The sequence below is a fragment of the Erigeron canadensis genome, chromosome 2, assembly GCF_010389155.1.
Source record: "Erigeron canadensis isolate Cc75 chromosome 2, C_canadensis_v1, whole genome shotgun sequence".
In the NCBI taxonomy this organism is placed as follows: Eukaryota; Viridiplantae; Streptophyta; class Magnoliopsida; order Asterales; family Asteraceae; genus Erigeron; species Erigeron canadensis.
This window is the reverse complement of record NC_057762.1, coordinates 39013637-39038045: the sequence shown is the minus strand read 5'-3', so window position 1 is coordinate 39038045 and position 24409 is coordinate 39013637. Positions and strand designations below refer to the sequence as shown.

General features: G+C 34.0%; 2 protein-coding genes across 2 annotated transcripts; both read left to right on the top strand.

The window, feature by feature from the left end:
* The first annotated feature begins 7688 nt into the window (after nt 1-7688).
* Nucleotides 7689-12764, top strand: LOC122589115. The gene is made up of 11 exons (XM_043761358.1): nt 7689-7889; nt 7990-8041; nt 9612-9651; nt 9805-9890; nt 10272-10903; nt 11085-11260; nt 11343-11574; nt 11698-11833; nt 11938-12032; nt 12123-12246; nt 12398-12764. Exons 1-11 carry the CDS (start codon nt 7813-7815, stop codon nt 12482-12484), a joined length of 1737 nt encoding a protein of 578 aa, XP_043617293.1. The 5' UTR covers nt 7689-7812; the 3' UTR covers nt 12485-12764.
* A 3288-nt stretch (nt 12765-16052) lies between these two features.
* On the top strand, nt 16053-22285 carry LOC122588675. Its single transcript, XM_043760842.1, has 7 exons — nt 16053-16455; nt 16564-16669; nt 19677-19742; nt 19924-20604; nt 21275-21632; nt 21745-21826; nt 21917-22285. The coding sequence occupies exons 1-7, from the start codon at nt 16216-16218 to the stop codon at nt 22127-22129; spliced, it is 1746 nt and encodes a 581-aa protein (XP_043616777.1). The 5' UTR covers nt 16053-16215; the 3' UTR covers nt 22130-22285.
* Nucleotides 22286-24409: the final 2124 nt, after the last annotated feature.

Genomic DNA, 24409 nt, shown 5'->3' with positions numbered 1-24409 from the left:
ATAAAACAAGAAAAACGGAAACATTAGTTACCAAAAGAACATAATTGAGATAAAGATAATGACCAATGAATGTGGCAAAAACCACAAAAGAAAAAAGTTGCCACATGCAGGTGATTAAATGTTATCACCCATACCCCTAAGCCTGCACCTACCAATGGGACATGCTGGAAATGGAATCTCACAACAACATCCTACTTAATACACCCGGTGAACCTCAAAGGACGGAACAGGTTGAAATGGGTGTTGAGGTGTTTCAGTAAAGAGATCACATCTCTTTGAAGGTGAGATGACACTTGCAAGATAGTATGGGAGTGGCAAAAAGCATAAGAGAACAAGGAAGTCATTGTAGATGATTGAATATCGATACACATACGTCCAAACAAGCACCGACCATGGGCCTGAAAAAGAAGGAAAACCCCACTAAATGGAAAACCGATATACACCCAGTAAACCTCCGTGGACAAAAAAGTTTGAAGAGGGTGTTGAGGTGTTTTAGTATGGGGACTCCATGTCTTCTCATGTCAGGTGATAGTTGTTAAACGATATGAAAGTGCCGAACCAGATGGCTTTCGGGAATCAAATTCAAAACAGAACAAAAAACCAAAAGTACAAAGCACCAAGTGCAGATGATTGAATATTATCACCAATACCTCCAAGTAAGCAGCCATCTATGAGACATATCGAGAATGCAATCCCTGCTATATCAGCATCTTACTTAATATACCCGGTGAGCCTCAAAGGACAAACCAGGTTGAAAACGGGTGTTGAGGTGTTTCAGTAAATAGATTGCATCTCATCAAAGGTAAGATAGTATGGGGGTGGCAAACAACATAAGAGAACAAAGAAGCCATTGCAGATGATTGAATATCAATACCCACACGTCCAAACAAGCACCAACCATGGACATGAAGAGAAAGAAATCCCCATTACCTAAAAAAACAACACACACCTGGTAAACCTCAATGGACAAAACAGACCGGTGTTGAGGTGTTCTAGTAAGGGGATTTCATGTCAGGCAATACTTCTAAGACAATATGAAAGCATTGAACGAGATGGCTTTTAGAAACCAAATTCAAAACAGAACAAAAAACCAAAAAAGAGTAAAGCGACCATGTGCAGATGATTGAATATTATCACACATACCTCCAAGCAAGCAACCACCACTGGGACATATCCAGGATACAATCCTGCTACATCGGCAACCAACTTAAAACACCCGGTGAACCTCATAACAAAACAGATTGAAACGGGTGTTGAGATGTTCCAGTAAAGAGATTGCATTTTGCATCTCATCAAAGGTGAGGTGGCACTTACAAGATAGTATATATGGGAGTGGCAAACAACATAAGAAACCAAAGAAGCAATTGCAGATGATTGAATATCAATACCCATACTCCAAACAAGCACCAACCATGGGCCTGAAGAAGAAAGAAATCCAGACTAAATAAAACACCTACATACACCCGATGAACATTGAGGGACAAAACAGATTAAAGCGGGTATTGAGGTATCCTAGTAAGGGGATTCCAAGTCCTCCCAAGTCAGGTGATACTTGTTAGTCGATATGAAAGTGTTGAACCGTACATCTTTCCATAATTAAAATCCTAAACAGAACAGAGATATAGTCATCTTCTAAGACCGAACTGAATATAACAAAAGACATGAAACTAAACGATAACAAAAACAACAATACTAGAAAACAACGACAAATTTTAGCGTTACACTATTACAAGATTTTAGCCTTCAAGATAAGGATATCGATATCAACAATGCAATGAATAATCTTGACTTACAAGTTGTTGTCTTTTGTTAAATTTGCACATCCAATATTAATACACACACATATATATACACATATACATATATAATCCACCTGAAAAGAAAATATACCTTGACAACGAAATAGCCTGAAAGTGACAACCCTAATTCTTGAATCCACCTCATGAGACCCAATAACCCATGTGCCCAAAAAAAATCAAAAAGAATTCATAAATTCAAAAATAAAATATGTGCAATGCCCGATAATCAAAACTGATTGGACTGCTAATAAAAAACTTGCGAGCAAGAAAGTACCTAAATTTAAAATAAAATAATAATAATAAAATAATAAATAGAAAAACTTGATGAGTACTCGTATTTCAACGATCAGATAATGGTGAAAATCCTATAAAGTAAGAAAAGCTTAGAAAGATTGATTTCTTTTTATAACATAAATACGATCGGAATAATAAAAGGCAGATTATTATGTTCGTATTTCTTGAAGTATCTTTTTTTTTTGTGAAAATTATTATTTTGGGGGCGGTTTATAAATCAGAAATTTCCCTCAAAATTGAATGAAAAAGACGGTGTTTGTATCGTTGAATCTATACGCATAGATTTTGTACGCAAACTGGGCCGTTACTTTTACGCGGTCATATTTACCGACTTTTTTTTTTTAGGGTTTCAAAATTTCTAATTAAAAATCTATTATAAAAATAAAATAAAATTATTTTAAATTAAATGTTACGAGTATATAAAAATAAAAAATGTTATATGGAGTATTTTAATTTTAATGTTTTATTTAAAAGATTTGGAACGTTACATTTAGGCAGACTTTTTTACAAGGATAATGATAGTTAGCCTAATTGGTGTGTATAAAGATGTGTTTAATTGTAAGATGATGACATGTAAAAAAATCAGGGGCAAGATTAAGAAAGAGAATTAGTGAAATCCACATGTCAAATTTTTAAAGTTTTAGGCATATTTTTAGACACACTAATTAGGTTGATTAATCATCTAATCAAAATTAAAAATATTAGGTCATTAAAATTAAAAAAAATTAAGATAAATCTTTTTACCAACATCTTTTTTTGTTAATTTCAAATCATCTAATTAAAATTAAAAAAATTTTATTATACTAAATGACAATTGCTCTAATAGCTTATTAACTAATTATATCTATTAATTTCTTATAATTTTCAATTTTTGACTTTCATTGATTTTTTATTATATATAAATTAAAATATACCCACATATATATGTCGACTTTATAATGATAAATATTAGGTTATTAAAATTAAAAAAAAAAAATTAAGATAAATATTACCTTATTAGAAAACATTACAATAATGATAGCTACCAATATGTATGAATGTATCCTAATGCTAATCGGTTCTTTAATATTATATTAAATTAAATTATCTATACTATCTATATAAACAAACTACTCCCTAAAACTTAATACTCTACCTTTAAAATCTCTAATTTACCCTTTTAATCTATACTACCATCAAAATTTTATCCTTGAAATTCTAAAAATACCCTTAAAAAAAAACCTTACGCGTGTCCCTTCCCTTCCCTAAAGTTGCTCACATAGTATACAAAAAAAAAACACATGCGTTACTGGATTTAATAATAGATCAACATAATTACACTCACTCTAAAACAACGGCGGTTTGCACTTTCTACCAAACTAAGAAACACTTGAGTTGAATCATACATTCATGTAATAACACTGTACCGCTACTTAACCAGTGTTTTATTCTTATGCCCCGCCGCATCGCGCGGGTACAAGGCTAGTAAATATAAATATAAATATTTAATATAAGTGTATAACACAATTTGAACTCTATATTCTTATCTTAAATCCTTCCTTACTTCATTCAAGATTTATTTTATCTTTCAATTAAAAAATATAACTTTCGCCCTTTATTATATATTAGTTATGTGTATTAATGTTTATAGTTATAATTGTCAATCAAATTAAGAAAATCCTAATTGTTATGAAAGCATATGAAAACAATCAAAATTTAAACAAAGGTAGTCTATAAAGAAGTCTTGCAAAAGATAAAGGAATGTATATGCTTCTAATATCCATTTATTACATTATTTTGCCTTTTATTTCATAAAATTTTTGACATTTTAATTGAACATTTAGTTTTTACGTATATTTTCAACTTTGAAATTAAAAGGTTTTTTTTACTTATATGCAATGTTTTAAAAACCGGTATTTTAATTGTACCGGTGTGAAAATTTTCCGGTATTATTGTAATTACCGAAAATACCGGCCGGTATTACCGATATTATTGTAATTACAAAAATTGTTACAATTTAACAAAAAAACTCAAAAAACAATTATAATTCATTTTAAAATAATACCAAATAGGTATTTAATGACAAAATATAAGGTTTAAAGTTTACAAATAACAAAAACTAACATTAAAGTATCATAATTTTTTTTTTCCAAAAGTTTAAAAAAAATGAAAATACCGGAATGGTAAAGAAAATACCGGGATTAAAATACCGGAGTAGCCTCAAATACCGGTAATACCGGCCGGTATATACCAGTATTTAAAACATTGCTTATATGTATGAAGATTTAATTATATCGTAACCCTGTGTCCAGTGTTGGTCACGAGTCTAAAATATACTTTAATATAAAGATGCTTCATAAGTGTTTTTGTTTTTACTTAAAAAAAAAAAAATTGTTAATTTTTTGGAACGATCGTAAACACGGGATCTCTGTGAAATATATGTGCAAAATCTACACGAATCTATTGATTATGAGGTAATAAATCACGCATATATGCACAAATATGAATAGAAGGTAAACAATAATTCTCGTATTATTTATGTCATTTGTCTCACTACATCGCAGTGAGGCAAAACACTTCCACTGCGACGCAGTGGAAAACTTCGGCAGAAAATGAAAGAAGGCTCACTGCGGTGCAGTGAGGCACCACACACACCCACTGCGGCGCAGTGGGTTTCCTCGACAGCAGTTAACCAAAAGCCCACTGCGGTGCAGTGAGCTAGGACAGGCTCCCACTGTGACGCAGTGGAGCTACCTGCAGCAAACTTCTGTTCAAAAACTCATGTTTCCTTGCACTCGACTCTTTTTGTTAACACCAAAACACCATTTCAACTTCAACATTTCCAAATACCAAAACATGACATTTAAAGCATATAGATCACCCATACATTGAAATCATTCCTTTTTACAAGACTTTTGACTACCAAATTCCACAAGCGGGTCGATAACCTTACTTGGGTAATTGTCAAGTTAGTTACAATTTCTACCATTACTAACGTTTCAAACGCAACTACAACTTTTCAGAAGTTTATTCAAAATAATTTGACCAAAGAACATGTATCAAAAGCCAATGGGTACCAAAGGGATCATCTACCCAAAATCCAAAATGCCAACCTTCCAAATGGCAAGAGCTTCCAATTTTAACTTCACTCGATCGCTTCTTTACCTTTGCTACTACCAACTCCTATAAGAGAGTTAAACAACTAAAACATAAGCAACGCTTAGTGAATGCTTACACGTATAATTATAATCATGTCATTTCAACTTTGTGCATCAAGCACAATATAAGCCTAGCAAGCTAGCCTTTTCATACATTTCAAACAACATACATTCATTTTCAACATAGCCATGGATAATTTGGCTAGTAGGAATTTACCCACCTACTAGCTCTTACAAACAAATTGACTAGTAGGAATTTACCCACCTACTAGTTCTAACAATCAACTATCAAATGGGTCATAGGAATTTACCCACCTATGACCTCTAAAAACAAGAACATGATTATATGCATATACACTCACCTCAAACTTGGCTACTTGACACAATAAGGCTACAAGTTCTACAATTTAATCTTCAACACCTATACAAGAATAATCACATATCATCTATGAGTTCCATGACTCAACTACTTTCAAACATCTAATTGCATTCAACAACTCTAAGATTATGGTGTTTGGCTACTAAACACTTTTCCAACAAACTCTAAATCTTCATGATAGAACTTTATTTCATGATTTATAGCCAAACACCACCAAATATGAATTTCTTATTATGGGAGATTTTCCATTATCAACAACTCTTTAAATCAAACTAACAAATTCTCAATTCAAAATATTAGGGTTCTTCTTGAAATTCTCAATTAACAAAACCCCCCAAATTCTAAGGTTAAAAACCCTAAATTTCAATAACAAATAAAACTAGGGTTATGAAATCAATACCTCAAGAATGAGAGACAAAGAATTAGGGTTTTCAAATTGAAATTCTTCCCATTTTTCTTCCTTAAAAATTTCGGTCACCACCACCTCCAAGTAAGCCCCAAACTTCAATTTCTAATTCAATTGGATATGATTATTGTTATTGTTTCAGAATTACAACTCTATACTTTTAGTTTTGAAGCTTCAATTGCATGGATTTGAAGGGAATTAGAGGAAGAAGATAGTGAAAATGATGAGTGAAAGTTTAGTGGGAAAACATGAATCATCAAATTTGGTGGCTGGCTTTTCTCCCTGCTAGCTACGTCCCATAACATATTTTGTGGGTAAAATACTCGTTAGCCACTAAAGTTTCAACTAAATTAACCCCTTAACTCAAAACAAAATACTAGGAAATTAATTTAATGTCAAAACTACGAAAAGGGTTAATTTTCTATTACCTTAAAATACGGAGATGTTACACTATATCTCTATGTTTATAAATCACAAACATAGACAACTATAATCTAGAATTACATGGTAATAGAACAATGAGATATTGATCACTACCTCATATCTCTTGTACGATCCGTATATGATGGCTAAATTAATAACTAAACTCGTCAATCTGAAACGTAACATTGACATCTATTTATAATGATATAATCACTACATTAAATGTCACGGGTGAGTTAGGCTTCACAAATACGTGAACTTGCATCATATACGACCTCGACAATGCATATTTTGGTTGTATTTAATACATCAGTTACGACTCGTAAAAGCTTGAGGTCGTATTGAGCCTCTTACAAAATTATATAGCAATGAACATAAAACGTGTACCAGAACGTTCACCAACAATTTTCATTTACGAAAATTTAGAAATGTTAAGGGCATATCTAATTTAATATTATTTTTTAAACGATACGAAAACCTCATTGATCTACCTGCACAAATATGAGAAGTGAAGACTCGAATTTAACCGGGTTCTTTAAAAATTAAAGACCTAACCAATGGGTTATCAACCATATTTAATAACGATATATCTAATTATAAAAACTAAAGTTTATTTTCAAAAATATTTTCAAGCAAACATTGTAAAACTGGATTTTGTGGTTAAATGTAATTTTTTAAAAATCATTTTTCTTTGAAAACAAAAACTCTCAATTATAACTTTGTGAATGAAAAAATCAAGTGTTTTAAATACTAATTTCACTTTATTGTTTAAATTTTATATAATTTTAAATAATACATCAAACTATCAATTAATCTATATATATCTACATTACATAATTGATTTAACCTCAAATGACCAATTATATATATTTTTTTATAATTTCGTTATTTAACATATGATTAAGTTATCCACAAATAAACTTTAATTCCATAATATTAATAACAATTATTGAAAAAAATCTTATTAGTTTATATTTTTCTATTTCTCATAATCAATTATTACTTTTTTTTTTTTTTATCATATCTTACTAAATATTTTATCTACAAAAAATTATTATAAAAGATGAAATAAATTTTTTATTATAAAAAGTTACATTATTTTATTTACATTCTTTACATTTAAATTAACAGTTTTTTTTCTCTTTTCTTATACTTTTTAAAAATATAAATTTATAAGGTTTTTATTTATATTTATTTAACTTTTAAATCAACATCCGAAGTTAACCGAAGATAACAATGTTAAAACCCTAGGCGGGTTAAAAGCCAGTATACAATAAACCCCATCAAAAAGAACCCATCGAAAAAAAGAGAAAGTCAAACCACCGTTTGACCGTCGTCGTGATCGTTAGCTTTATATAGATTCCGGAGGTTATTATGGAAGACGAACTTGAAGATTGTCCTGCAATTAAAGCACTTGGCCCCCTCTTTAACCTCACTCAAGTCCACTTTTGGTATCCATTTTTTCTTTGTAATAAACAAACTAATAATAATTATTATTATTATAAAAATAAATACAGTGATGCCTAATTGTTGTTATGTTTTTTGTTACAGGGTTGATATATATACAGGAATGCCATATAGGTCTACTTCTTTTGACTGTCCTGTAAGTTATTTTCTTTTACTATTTCACATATGATAATTTATTTATTTATTTATTTTTGAATATACAGTTTTAGTTATATTTAATTCTGTTTTGAACACCAAATTTAGGGATAGTGACACTGGTCAAGTAGCAAAACTTTTAGGTTTTTTTTTTTTTTTAAATTTTTTTATAAGTAGTTTCCTGTTATGGTTCCTCTTAGTTACTTGAGGAGTTATCGGTCAAGTTTATCTCAACAAAGCGCAAGTAATCGGTGTTATGTAACTTGGCTCAGCTGATGTAATCACATGATGGCTGCGTATCATGTCAAACATATACTCGTAATATTATGCATTTTATGTGCAATGCTATGCTTTTACATGTCTACATTTTATGTCAGCCATTATTAAGCCAATATTCTGACCTCATGGTTCGTGGATCGGTGTGTTAAAGTATTTGACTACTATCAAATTACCTGTGATTTATTTGGTTAAACGTGTGATCATTTTCTTGGGTTGAACTTGTGTCTTTTAGGTTTTATAGCTTGTTAGACTTGTAATATAGAAATATAGTTCGTTTGTGTTCCTTTTGGCCCATAGTATCTTTGTTAGATTGCATATTACCCGTGTAAACTCTGTTTATTACAAGAGTTTATTGAAGTTCTGTTAAATAATGTTCAATTATTAAAGTTGGTTCAACCCAGAAGTACAATGCAGTACGGTGGACAAAACAACTAAGTGACTAACAAGATATGATATCATGGTGCACATTGTCTGCCGGCCAGAATTAGTTGTGGACAAAGTATGTGCTACAAGATATTTACAATTACTTTAACATAAAACTGTTAAAGTTAATGTAAAATAAAACTAAGTACCACTAAACCCTGAACCATCTGCAGCAACATAACAATCAAGTACCACAACCTTTTTAGCCATGTAATAGCTATTGATCTTTAAAAAGTCTGCAATAACACTATACAGCGTTGCCACCTATAATTACAGATATATAATTATGCAAGCATCTGGAGAATAAATATAACAGCCAATAAAGACGACCACAGCAAGATATGTTTTGACTATTCAAGTCAAAGCGTATCTTTTTTTTTTAGAACCGAGGGAGTAGTACCACCATCGATCGTGGATTGAGCAAATATTACATAAGTTTACTTTCAACTTGCTTATTATATGCACTTCAGCATTTAGGTGTATTAAAATGCATGCTTATAATTTAGTTCAGACTAAAGTATTTTGCCACATACATTTTGTTAATCTTAACGTTAAGTTGAAGTGGTTGACTACATTTTTGCATTATGGTGTGATATTTTAAAAACTCTATTGACTTTGTGTTTGATAATTAACTAATAGCAATGATAGATCTAAGCAATAAGATTGTAAAGAAATGTGGGTGACAAAATGTTTATTAGGTTTAGGGAAAATAGGAAAAGGGTAAAAAGTTATCCAAATTACAAAGGAAGATGAGTTTATATACCCACACATTAAAAATACGATTAGCACCCCTAGACTATTGTTACATCACAATATCTATTCCTAACGGTGTTCGTGCTAGAATCTAAGGCTACAATTTTCTGATGCAGAAATCAGTGAAGGATGAAGGCATATGCTTAAGCAGGACAGGTACGTGCATCTGTCACCTCCCGTTATTTCATAGTGAACAAGAAATCTTAAGTGGGGTCTTCTTTGTAATACAATGTTCAGGTGTTTGATGTACATTATATTTTTACAAATTGAGATATGAATATATGATGATTGTTGCTTTTGTTGTCTCAGAAAGCAGCTCGTCAACGGTCGATACTGAAGTATCCAGGCATATGAATGAACTGGGACTTCCTGTTTCCTTCTGCACAAACAAGGAGGTTAGCATATCTCTCTGATGCTTTTTGGTTATGTAGACTCATCATTTAATTTATGCGTTTTTGGAATGATCTGATGTTTTTGGAATATCTAGGAGACATTGCAATCAAATTTTCTTAACTGGAAGGCATTCGTAACCATATTGTAACCGGAAAGGTGAAAAATTTTACTTAAGATTTTGAAACTTTAATGTGATGGTACCTGTCACACATGCTGATTTGTCTATTATGGCAATGTATTTTCGTTATTTGTTTTAGTTAGCTCCTTAACAAGCTATGGGGTTAATTATTAACTGATGTTTAAAAGGGAATATCATGGCTTTGAGTCCTTGTAAATTTCATCATCTTTCTTGTTAAAGTTATGTTCTGTTTATGGCTTTCCAGAAGCGGCATGGAAAGGTTAAAGGAAAGAGAAAGGATGCCCACAAGAAAGTTTTAAATACTGATGAAGGAACCACAGAAGAAGTTGCTGATTCATTTAAAGTTAATGAATGTGAAGTTGAGATCTGCAGTATTGTAAATACTGAGAAGCCTCTGGAATCTGATGTGATTTCACATTCTCCTTTACCTGATAATTGTGATATAATTCATAGTGTAAGCAATGATGAATTTGGAGATTGGATGACTTACTGGGATGAGTTTTATGAGAGAAAGTACTATTACAATTGTAGAACGCAGGAGTCAACTTGGGAACTGCCTCCTGGCATGCAATGCTTGCCTTCTGTTTGTGAGCGAAATGGTTCAAAAGAGACGGTTCTTAATTCTTCTGAAATGGATGATAGTGTTACTGCTATTTTAGATGATACCAAAGAGGAAAATTTGGGTTTTTTGCAACATGGTGATGTGTTATCTGATAGATTGAGTTCTGGCATTGTCCCAGTAGGTTTTAACAAAGTTAGTACTTCATCAGTTGTAACGTGCTTTGACGTCCAATCAAATGAAACCCTTGAGGTAAATAAAAGCACCGAGCACAGCTCGTTATTTGAATTACCCGATACACTGCATCCATCAAGCAGGTATTCATACTGACTATAACCTTTAACATATATTTTGCTGATAGTCACTAATGTATGTATATCGTCACCCATTCATCAAAGCTTAGATGGTTTTGCATGTGTTTGTAGTTTAGATCACTTCACTTCGAGTGATTGATTTTTTTGAGGTAACACTCTAATTTCCTGACCTCTCTGATTTTAGGCCAGCAACTCTATCTGATGATGCATGCAATGGACATGGGACTGGCAAAGAGCATGATGGAAATCTGGAATATCCAGCAGGGAAGTTGGATACTGAGCTTGATGCTTTCCCTGCTAAAAGGAAAAAGAAAGTGAAACGAACAAGGCGACGTGGGAGATTATCTGCTGACAATAAAGGTTTTTTTAATGATAAAAGTGTTTCTCAATCTATGTAACAGTTTCATCTCTTGATCAACATCTTTTTTTTTTTTTTTCACAGAGCTTGAATTTGGGGCATTAACGGAAAATATTTCTCCAATTATTAGCAAGTATTGGTGTCAAAGATACTTGCTTTTCTCTGAATACGACGGCGGTATTAAAATGGACCAAGAAGGTTGGTTTTCAGCTACTCCCGAGTGCATAGCAAAGCATCACGCTCTTCGTTGTGGTAGTGGCATCGTTGTTGACTGCTTCACTGGAGTTGGTGGGAATGCCATCCGATTTGCATCAAAGTAAGCAGAAGTTCTCACCCCCTTCTATCATATTTCAGTTGTGTTAAAAGCTTTATAATCCCTCCCGAGGTTTAAGATATATTCTGCTCATCCGCTCAAAATTTCTTTTGATATTCATTACAGAAGCACCCATGTCATTGCAATCGATATTGATCCAAATAAGATAGAGTATGCGCAACATAATGCAGCCATTTACGGTGTCGATGATCTTATCGAATTTATCGTAGGTGACTGTTTCATACTGGCACAGAACTTGAAGGTATCGCAGTTCAAGTCTAGATGCTACATGCTTTCGATATAGATTTCCCATGTTTTAAAATGGCTTTTGCATTTTCTTTCACTTTAACATTATATTATATGCAGGCAGATACCGTGTTCTTGTCTCCTCCTTGGGGAGGACCCGAATATGCTAAAGCAAGTCACTTTGACATCAATACTATGCTCAAGCCTCATGACGGGTTTGTTCTCTTGACCTAAATGATTATTACTCCCAGCTATTTACTATAACCATGTTTAGGCATTTGGGGTTTTTTGTGGTCTGCTTGCAGGCAATTTCTTTTTAATGTGGCAAAAAGAATCGCTCCAAGAATCGTAATGTTTCTTCCAAGAAATATTGACATCAACCAACTAGCTGAGTTGTCTATATCTGCTGATCCACCATGGACACTTGAGGTACGACTTCACTAGCTTTTATTTGTTGTTCTAATGTTTTTTTTAAACCTTACTAAACATTTTGCGAGTTTGTTAAATAAATTCAAATGCATATTTATGAAATATCAAACATGATTGAATTTTTACCAATAATGACCGTATCTGGTTTCAGGTTGAGAAAAACTTTCTAAACGGCAATTTGAAGGCTATCACTGCCTACTTCACCGATCCATCACTGTGTAAGACAAGCTCATTGTAGTTGTGATTGATAATATGTAGACAGTACACTTACAGATTATAGAGAAGAACCACAATGTTTGACCCTATACATAGTGACATAGTGTTGATTTGGATTATATACTAGTTGCCCAGCCGCCCAGGTCAAGTAAAATGAAAAAAAAACCCCCAAAAGTTCAACCCGTCGAATGAGTTGGTCAAATGATTGTTCGAAAATTGAGTTGACTGTTTACATTTACAACTTCTTAAATCGTATTATTATCATATTCTGTAATATAGTGTTAGTAATACGTTTTTCCGTATTAGATGTAACTTCAACAATAATGGACACAATAGTGTCAATTCGTCAACGCAACCTAGTGTAACTTGTATTAAAAGGTTGTCAACTTGTATATTTTGATTTGTTACTTAATTTGCCACCTTTATTCACATTCTCATTATTTTTTTATTAAAATAAAATAATATATATAAAGTATCATCTAAACAAAGAATTACAAAATTATTATTATTTTTTCTCCCTTATTCAGTTATTCTTTGTTCAGATCTATATCCATTTGTTAACATTCAAACCAAACGTGGTCTTTCATGTAAACACATATTTGAAGTTTTGAACCAACAACGAATTATAGTGTGCAAAAAGTTAAACACATCACACACGGTATAGTATGGTTAATTAAATCCTTTAAAGTAAAGTGAAAAACTGAAAACACCTGTATATGGAAAAAGAGATGATTCGAGATTCCAGAAGTATAAATCTTACATGCTTCAAAATCAAAAAAATCAAGCCATTGCTTTTACTACTGTCATGGATCATGGCTATGTCCAAAACCTAATTAAAATTATTTCTTTCACAAAAGCGTGACTATTGTTACAGGTGAAAAGAGAGTTCATCAAATGTCCCAATTCGCACGCTTAAAAAATTATTGACAAGGAAGATGATGCTTAATGGTTTAAGTGAGCGATGATGACATAAAAGAAAAGTTTATATTGTAGTAACAAGTAACGTTTATATATACGTACGAGAAATAACTTTAATACTTAGAAATGATTATGTGTTAATTACATACTAATAGATATTAGCTAGACAGAATAATTTATAAAATAATAAGAGTTGCACAGTATAAAGTATAGGAGAGGTAGATGAAAATTATCCGAGTTGGCGTGTTAATGTTGGCAAAGGCAATAAAAGCTTTGTCAGTTTATACATCTGCAATGCAATAGTAGCTGAAGGTCTTCTGTTACGAAACTTCGTTCTGTTACTTCTGTATATTATTATTATTGTACGTGTTTTATAGCAGTTCCCTTTTATTTCGCTTAGTTTTCGACGTTGTACTATGTGTTTCGTAAAAGGTAATGATATATAGTACGAGTAAAACTTTTGTGCGTACCAGTCATCTCCCTTTATAACAACCATTACGTGTATCCTACAACAAAATGAACTAAGGAATTAATTTTTTTTTTTTAATCTACATGTAAAAACTTAACATGTACAATTGTATGAAATTTAGGGTCTGGTAGGAAACAATTTGTGAACCCTCTTAAGGACATATTGTGACCCCTTTTATAATTAAGAACGGTCCTTTTAGTCCATTATAATGGGTCCTACTTTACCCCAAACCATTTGGGTCTCTTAACCTAATCGTAAGTTAGCTATACATTCAATTAGCATTAGTATCTATCATAAGCTTGTTCATTAATAAGTCTGTCCTAATTCTTTTCGTAAAGGACCTCATATGAACAAACACATCTATTAAGTAGCGCAATGGGTGTGAGATTACTTACCTATATAATTACAAATATGTATTTCGTTACCATGTTTTTTCCTATGGTAATATTAAAGGTAGCCAGCATTATCGAGAGAAAACAAGATGTATCTTGATACAAAACCAAAAGATATGTAACCTTCTTATAAGTTTAGCAAGCAATGCTTGTTCTTGTACAAGGAAAAAAATATATAGAACGTTAGTAAACTGAACATATACTTAGAACATGTTTATACAATGATTAATGCTTTAGAGATCTATTGATATGAGTCTCTATTTATACAAAGCTTCATTTGGGTCTATACAAAGTCAACTAATGATTATGTAAATGCTCAGAACATGTTTTTAATTAATTCCATATATGTTGAATGCACTATATATATAGCTGGTCCTTTACTCCTTTATCGAATCGTACAAACTTTATCGACAATCTTCAAATTAAGTAAACAAAAAGTATATTTGTCAAACAATTTTATCAAGAAATAGATAAAGAAGATGCATATTTTTTGATGTTTGACTACATTTGAACATAATAATTTTCTATGCATCCTGAATTTGATCTCTTAACTGTCCATCAATTTTAAAGTTTGATTATTATACTATATAAAAAGTTTAGTTAATCTTTCTTTAGTATCTACACCTTCAATTTCACAAATGAAGATACAAAAACCACAAATTAAAATCGAAAACATAATGATTAGCATTTCTAAACCCTTTTTGTTCAAGTATCTTTTTAAAAGTAACAAGTCTCACTTAGACTGTTAGACATGACAAATTGACAATCAATCACATATAGTTAAGAGTAAAATAAAATAAAACCACCATTTACGTGTTAGAGCTGGACTAAACAAAGTATGAGCTCTGTTCCAAAAAAAAAAAAACAAAGTATGAGCTAACAAAAGGGTCGACATGACTATTGATTAATGCTTTCATGAGTGGGTTAAGTTCATGTTTATAAATTTAACTTGTTTAAACCCGTTCAACCTGTTTAAAATTCTAACAAAAAGACTTATTTGAGACTTTTACCACCATGAAACGATTTTTTAAAAAAACTAAGGAAAGTCATATGTTTAACACGAGTAGGTGATTCGTGATCATTTGAAATTATATAAACCGGCAACTCAAACGTGGTATGATTTTCACATATTCTTCTTTGAATAATGCTTTGTACATGATATCACATTTTTTGTTAAAACATTTATAGAAAGTACGATAATACCACATAGGAGTCTCAAATCGTTATTAGTAATTTAATTTTTATGGAATGATGCATTTCAGACAACTCCATGTCTCGACCTAGCAAGATAATACTACACAGGAGTCTCAAATCGTTATTAGTAATTTAACATTTATAGAACGATGCATTTCAGATAACTCTAAACAACTCCATGTTTCGACCTAGACATACAACTTTACAAGGATAAGGGTCACAGAGTCGACACAAGTGTCTCAATCATGCCCGGCAAATTGACTTTGAATCCCACATAATTAAACTCCTAGCCAAGCATTGAACCTCTATCATGCATATATAATTTTTTTTTAACCGTCTTCATCATTTTCTTAATCAATTACAAATATAAATATGTTTTTTTTGTTTAAGTCACATAACTTTACCAATTAAACCGTCTACATTATTTTTTTAATCAATTATAAATATAAATATGTTCATACTATAAAAACAAAAAGTAACACTAAACCATCAATCAAGTGTGATAGTCAAAAATCCGAGTAGTAAAGAAAGAAAAGCAAGAAATAGAAAAATAAGATTATGATCTTTCCCACTATCTGCTGTCAGTCAGTCATATTGAATTCCACATTGTACAGTATATTACAACAAACAAACAAACACCATCATCACACCTCACCTCGTGATTCCACCACCCCCTCCCCCCTCCCTTTCTTTTCCACTCCAAGATGCCCGCCATTCTCTCCGTAAACTCACCACCACTTTAATCCCCATCATATCACTGCTTCACTTAATCCCACCACAATGCGAAACACCACATTTAAAAATCACGCCAACATCACACCGTCATTATCATCATCAAGACTCCCACCGAACAGCAGCTATCATCATCATCATCGAGATGCTTCTCCTGACTCCGTAATTATCTCAAATTTCAGCTTATTTTCTTCTTCTGCTTCTGTTTCTGCTTCAGCTTCCGTTGACCGATGTTCTTCCGCTTCCGATGCACTTGATCGCGATTCTGTCGTCTCCGATATGTCTTTGGTACTACATTTCCATTCTTTCATTTCATCATACGATTATTATTATTATACAAAACAATGTACATTCTTTATTTATTTACCTTTTATTATTTTTTTTTTTGTTTAACAGCATTTGTCTGGACGTGGCTTCATTCCAGATCCAGATCCAAACACTACTACTAATATTAATAATAGTTCCACAGTTCTTAGAACTAAGAAAGTTGAAAAACCACTAGGTATTATTTTTATATTCAACTCAGCTTTTATTTTATTTTTATTTTTATATATACATGTGTTTTGTGTTATTATACAATACAACATAATGTTACAAAATATACTACTACTATATGTTTTCCTGAATATCCATTTGACCAATTATAAGTTTATTATTTCACCTCATTTTTACATATTTATTAGGCCTCTCCCTATAGCACCTCATCCTTACCCTCTTCCACACCGCCACATCAGCTTTTCTCTCTCTTCATCCACCTCTTCCACAATCACTCCCTATAAGGCCGGTGCCAACGGGGTGTTCGTGGCTCTTCGTTGGACTCTTCCTCATTTCCTCCATTGGCAGCATCTCTTCCTTGGCCTCTTCCTTGGCTTCGTCGATGGCACTCCTTCGATGGGTGACGGAGGGAAAAGGAAGGAGGTGGGCCAGGTTGTTTTTTTTTTTTATTTTGTTTTGTATTGTATTTGTTTTGAGGAAGAGTTGAGGAAGAGGTGGGGTTGGTAGTGAATGAGGAAGAGGTGTTTTAGGAGAGAGAAGAGCTGATGTGGCAGTGAGGAAGAGGAAGGAAGAGGTTCATGGTTGGCAGAGGCCTAACCCCTCTTTCACACCTCTTCCACACTTTTTATTTTTTTATTTTATATTTACACAAAACTAAAAAACTACTTAATTTTATTAAAAATTAAACATTACAACTAAATTAAAAAAACATTAAAATTAAACATTACCACTAAAAATAAAACACATAACACACTTAAAAATAAAATATTGCAAGGAAAAATAAAACATTACGATTATTTAAAAAAAAATTACTCGTGGTTGGCGTTCTGCGGTCTGGTCGTCCTCGTCCTCTTCCGGGTCGTGGCTAGGACCCGGCTGTGGCCCTGGTGCTGCCGGTGGTGCATAAAACGAGCTTGCATAGTTCTCTTGCAAGTATTGACGATATCTCATATGTGCTTCTAGGTCGTATTGCGACAAACCCGTCAGAATTGGTCTCCCCAAAAACTTCATGGCATCTCTAATCTCGGCCCGTCACAAAGCATCTTTTTGTTCTTGAAGATAAGAACTAATCTGTTAAGCCGTTTCAGAACCCGAAGATCGACCCGATGTGGCATCGGATGAACTAGACAACCTACGGCTAACGTTACGACCCGGTGGTCGCCTAATGGGGTCCGGCCCAAATAAAGCCTCAAATGGGGCCGGGGTGGGGGTGGGAATGGGAGTCGGAATGGGGGTCCTGCCAAATGGAACATCATCGGCGGTTAAATCTACCGCTGGAGCTTGTCGACTACTCGTGGCCTGGTTTTCATTCCCAAAGTTGGACAACTTTTTAAGAAGATCATAGCAACTCTGGTAATGCCAATATTTCTCTCCTGTTTGTTTCTTGTATAGTTTGACAGCCGCGTCAATCACCTGTCGCTCATCCGCCCCACTTTGTCGGCCTTGCTCGCTAACCTTCTTCAACGTTGCACCAAATTCCTTAACACCCTTTTTAATCTTGTTCCATTTGCCATGTATTTAGCTCTTGGTACGTGTACCATATGCCGTTTTGCTGTTGAACATCTCCACCACTTTTTTCCAAAAAATACCATCCGTTTGACTATTAACCACCACCGGGTCCTACGACCAATGCACCCAACACCTTGCCAACAATAGTGTATCATCATTTTCTCAGTTCCTTTTCTCTCTCAGTTTTGTGGCGCGTCTCTTCCCACGACCCACCTCCACAACTTCATCTTCTTCTTCATCATCGGCAGATGCAACACTATCTTTGTCGGGGACATTTTCATTCATAATCAATGGCGGTTGTGGCGGTTGTGACGTTCTTGGTCTTTGTTGTTGTTGGTGATAGTCAAACGCCATTTGAGCTTGCACTTGAGCTTGAATTTGGGCTTGGATTAACGCAAAGGTTGAAACTCGGTCCAATTTTGACCCATAACCGATTGTAACCAATTTGATTGTAATACGCTTGAGAATATGGGTTAACGAGGCAAGGGGGTGAAGGACCCATTGGGGTCGGGTTGGATGAGCCTGAAGCATGGCTTGTTTTGCCTTGGTTAGTTGACGACATAGCCGGCATCGGGGGAATACCCGGCATCGGGTTTTCTAGAAAGTGACTCCAACGGTCGTTACTTTGGTTTTCGTTGTTTGACATGGTGAAAGATTTTGTTGATATTGTGAATAGAATGAAAGAAATTGTAGAGAAAATGGAAGAAGTTGTGAAGAAAGGTGTGAAGAAGGAGAGTGATAAGGGAGTATATATATAAATCTAAAGTTTAAAAAAAAACAAAAAAAAAAAAACTAGCCGTTTCTTATTCAAAATTTTGAAAAAAATCTGTTTTTATTTAGTTTACGTTAAGCTGGGCCCACCTCTTCCTCGTCTTCATTCAACGATGGACCGAATTGTCTAGAAAGATTCCCGGTCGATGAGGTTGTTCCCTATAGCTTCGACATCGACGAGGTCATCGATAACCCATCGAATAGCCTATAGGGAGAGGCCTTAGAACCATTTATGACTTGTCTAAATGAGTCAATCAAGGGGGTTTGGGATTGCTTATTTTTATGTTTATCGGCATATTGCTTGCTTCTTTTAGCAATTAGTAATAACAAATACTCTTTCATTTAAATAGAAAAGAGCACTTTATGGAAATTCAGTAAACCTATGTTTACTATTTTGTTACATGTTCGTATTATATATTTAACACTATTATATACGGTGACATTCCGGTAAGAACATTTTAAAATAAGAGAGGTAAAAACACTTAAAATTGATGCATTTGCATCCCAAATAAGTACTACTCGTAATATTTCCATTATTTGTTGAAAAAATGAAGATTCCTAGGGATTGAACATCCCTAGGGATTGAACCCATATCTTTTAACGTCACATGTGGGTCCAGACTTCATTGTTCTCGGGTACCATTCCATCTATGATGGATTGGTATCAAAATGAAGTTTTTGAGTGCACTTTTTCTTATTTGACTTAAATATTTAAAACTAAATTGATTGATGCAGAAACTGATGGTGAGAATAATCAAACCATAGATTCAGCTAGAAGCTCTTTCTCACAAGCTATTAAAGGTATTATTATAAGATGAAATGTGGTATATTTATTAATTATTTTATCTATCTATTTATTTATTTATAAGAGTTACTTTAATGTTGTCATTAGTAGATAAGCAACTACTGTTAGTTATTGATTAATTATTGTTTGTTATTGTTATATAACTGAATGAATTGATTGATGTTGCTGGTAATATAGAATGCAAAAGCCGGAAGACGAGATCTGAGATACTTTTAAGGAAGTCTGACAGGAGACGGCCAACGTCGTTGGATCTGAATAATCAAGTGATGAATGCGACTAGTTCTTCTCCACGGCTTCTTATGAAAAGTGCTGTTTCGAGTAGGAGAGCTGGAATGTTTCCAAGTCCAGTGACGCCGAATTATCGTCCTGTAAGTGGTGGGATACAGAAAGGGTGGAGTTCGGAGCGGGTTCCTTTACATACAAATGGGAACAGGAGGCAAGTGAATTCAGGGTTGATGTCGTATACTAGTGGAAGGACGTTGCCTTCCAAATGGGAAGATGCTGAGAGGTGGATATGTAGTCCGGTTGCAGGTGATGGTGGGTTGAGGAATCCAGTTCAGCAACAGCAGAGACGACCCAAGTCAAAGAGTGGGCCTCTTGGGCCTCCTGGATCTGCATACAATCCAATTTATTCACCTGCAGTGCATACGTTTGATGGTGGGAACTTTGGGAATTTGCTCACTGGATCGCCTTTTTCGAGTAGAATAAATGATGGTGAAGGTTTGTCGATTCAGTATCATGATCGGCATGGCAGCAGTGGGAACTTTCCTTCATTGAATGAGCCTTGTATGGCAAGATCAGTCAGTGTACATGGTTGCTCTGAATCACTGAGTCAGTCATTGTTGCGTATAACTCAAGGTGTGTGGTAACCTCTCCTTATGCTTTAGTAGATGTTTTAGACAGATCTTGAATTTAGACTTAACGTTCTATATATCCCTTGTTCCTGCATCATCTTTCATAGTTACCTGATAGACTTGAGTAGTACACACAATGATTTAGATAACCATAGGAACCACAGGCATGGACAAGGTACACCTACATTTATCATTTATCATTAATTTACCATAAAGTTTTTGTTGAAGCGGAATTACATTGTAATTGCTCTGTACCAATTCTAAATGGTTGACCGATCTATGAACTATTCTGCTGTTAGCAAATATTAGAAGAATTAAAGTAGTTCCACTGTGGCTTGTGCAGTTTTATTAAGCATGCAGACATATAAGATTTCCTTACCGAGATAACTTAGATGGAAAGAGACCAACATATTGCAGATAGCTAAAGGGTACTAGACTAAAAAACCATAACCATATAATGTTTTCTATCAGGACCCTGAAATACACATGTAAACTGTAAACCTAGTATAATTGTTGACTACATTCCCTTTTCAGAATTTCAGTTTTTTTTGTGGTTACTTCAAGTATGCCTTTCTTTGTAATAGCATCGTATCTACGAATTGAAAGGGATCAAGAATTTAGTAATATACCTTATATTTGGGAATCTGAGTGGGACTTGTTTAATCATTGTACAGATGGTAAAATTGGTTTGGTCACGGATGCTTCTACCAACGTTTCTCGTGATGTTTCAAGGAGAGATATGGCAACCCAAATGAGCCCTGAGGGTAGTCCCTACTCATCTCCCATGGGGAGGCATTCTATCTCCCTGTCAACTTCTATAATACCTGTTGAGGAGATCCGTACCTCTAAAGCAGATGTCAGGGATGTACAAGTAGATGACCAGGTCAGTTTGTCAAGGTGGTCTATGAAAAGTAGAACTCGGATTCCAGGTAGACGGTCTGGCTCAGAAATGGTGGATGATTGGAAAAGAAAAGCCCTCGAGGTTCGATCTGCGGATTGGGAAGTTTCGGAGATGACCAAAAGCCTCTCAAAGTATGTCTACTTTTCATTATTTTGGATACCTAAAAAGTATACTTTTTGTATGCTGTTATAATTTGGTTATCTGTGCCTTCTTACTAATTCATATTTCTGTTGCCCTTTCCAGGGTTAAACGAGAAGAAGCTAAAATTACTGCTTGGGAGAACCTGCAGAAAGCTAAAGCAGAAGCATCTATACGGAAACTTGAGGTACTTTCTCAAATTTCTTGACATTAAAATGCTAGTGAAATGAAAATAATATCTTAGATATGAATAATGAAATTGGGTTATATTGTATAGATGAAACTGGAAAAGAAGAGATCATCGTCAATGGATAAGATCATGAGCAAACTACGATCAGCTCAGAAGAAGGCTCAAGAAATGAGAGGGTCAGTTTTATCTAACCAGTCCCAGCATCAGTTATCTAGATCTTCTTCACGCAAATCCATCTCACTCATCAGAACACCGCAAATAGGTTCCTTGAGTGGCTGCTTTACATGCCATGCATTTTGACAAGCTAGCTGTTCTCAAAACAATAGGCAATTTCTGTTTGCTTGTGTTAAATCTTTGTAATCATCTCTGGATGCCTCATATAATTTGTTTCCAGATTAAACATTATTCAAATTTATCCTTTTGTAGCAGTCTTATAAATGAATTTGTATTCTGTCATTGTTTTGAACCTGACTATTCTTTACCTGCTTCCGTTGTTCTTTATAGTACTCGCAGCCATAAAATCCAGAACCTAAATAATCGCTACCAAACGCACTGACAAGTCACCATGTTTTTCGATGATAAGCATAGAACCTCGTAGGGAGGCAGGCACGGGGGATAGTTAAGGCTTCTATCAGAACATTAACCATGAAAATGACAATCCAAATCAATGTGTTTGGTCATTGGTGCAAGAATTAAAGTCCTACCTACTTAGCATTCTTGCCTATGCTACTGGAAATTCACATTTATTATACAGGATCTTTATTTGAAGGGACCACAGACACATAGTTTATAAAGCAAGCACATTATTTTCCAGCAAGATAACTCATACTCGGTTGTATTTTATCTTTAATGGGTTAATGGACATACAAAACATATTCACATCCATACAGGAATAACTAACTTGGTTATAGTTTATAAAGTGTTGATAACAGATATATTGTTGTATGTAAAACTAACACCATAGGTTTCAAACCCTCAAATCCTTCAGGATACGAGATCCTCATGAACAAACATAGAATGTTATAAAGTACAGTAAAGAGCCTTCAGATGCACAACATACATTTCTAACTTGGGGTGTCAATACAAATTGGTAAATCGATATCCATGTTCCTGGTTAAGAGATCAAACAATATATTTCAAACCAAACTAAAAGCACCCGGTCACCTGCATATCCAAATCATTTTAAACGAATGTAGTATATGAAGAACATGTAATGTCATTTATTCAAGGTTCAATGGTCGCACGAAACTTATACGCACAAATACCCTCACCTTTTTATGTTTTAGTGTACGTCTACTTGTTCAATTAGAGATAGTAAACGACAATGTCAATGGGAATAACTTCATAACACAGCATCTTATCCGCTCAAACTTTTCCACTGCTACAAAAATGCTTGGTTATGCAATAATACTGCTATTACCTGTTCTTGAATGTATTTGACCCTATGCCCAAATGTTTGTATTAAACGTGACACATATGACTCATTTGGTGTCACCAAACGTTGATCCACGTATACATATATGTACAAAGCCCCGTCAACGGTCTCATCCCTTGATGGTGTGTATAGGCTAGTGTTTTTGAAAGAATATATATTAATGGCTTAAATATAATGGTTATAATTCGGTATGCATCCAACTTTAAATGTTACGGAGTATTATTATATGTATCAGCCTACAGCCTTTTTGCTAACTAGGGATGCATCATGTATCATTGCTTTTACTTACGTGACTATTTATAGGGATGCATTATATCCACATGACAAGTTTTAGGGACACCTTTTATCCGCCGCGTTAAGAAAAAATACCACCAAATAACATACAATAAACGTTGGATTGAAATAGATACATACAATAAACGTTGAATTAAAGCCGGATATATATCTTCAAACCTTGTAGCAGAATCTCTATTTGGCTTAATGTTTTAGCAATTATTTTATGTAATTGTGGTGACCGGCCATTGGCCAACTAACCCGCAAGGCCCAAATCCACAACAACACAACTCGAGCCTTTTTTGAAATCGATGACAAAGGGGTTGTATTTGGATGTTGATTAGGACGGTTAAAAGGGAAGATTTTTGTTGTTCGGGTTACTGATGAGTTTTGGATTTTGATTTGTCATTTGTGCAGGCTAAATGGAATATCTCCGTAATGATTTCCAATAATTTTCCTCGATGATGTCTTTTTGACGAGCTTTGAGCTTGAAACCTTTTGTAAAAACATCGTAATCCCTTGTGAATAGACCATTTTGATGGTGGTTTGTAGCTCGGGCTAAAATAAACAAATGAGTCGATACACAATATATGAAAAACAATTCTGATGTAAATAAAGTTGTAATCGGTCCCAACTCCCAAGTCCCAAGATGGCAAGATTGGGCTAATCCATCTGGTATTGATTATGTAATGTGGTTCCAAGCGTGGTCCATTATTGGGCCTTTGGGCTTAGTCGTCCAAAATTAGTCTCAATCCCAGACTATAAATTAGGGAAAAAAACATGGCTAAAGTTTTTTACATATAGCTTTTGATCTTTTCTTGGCTTGACATGGGCGTTGATCCAAAATCTAACCTGGTAGTTGTTTTGTATCA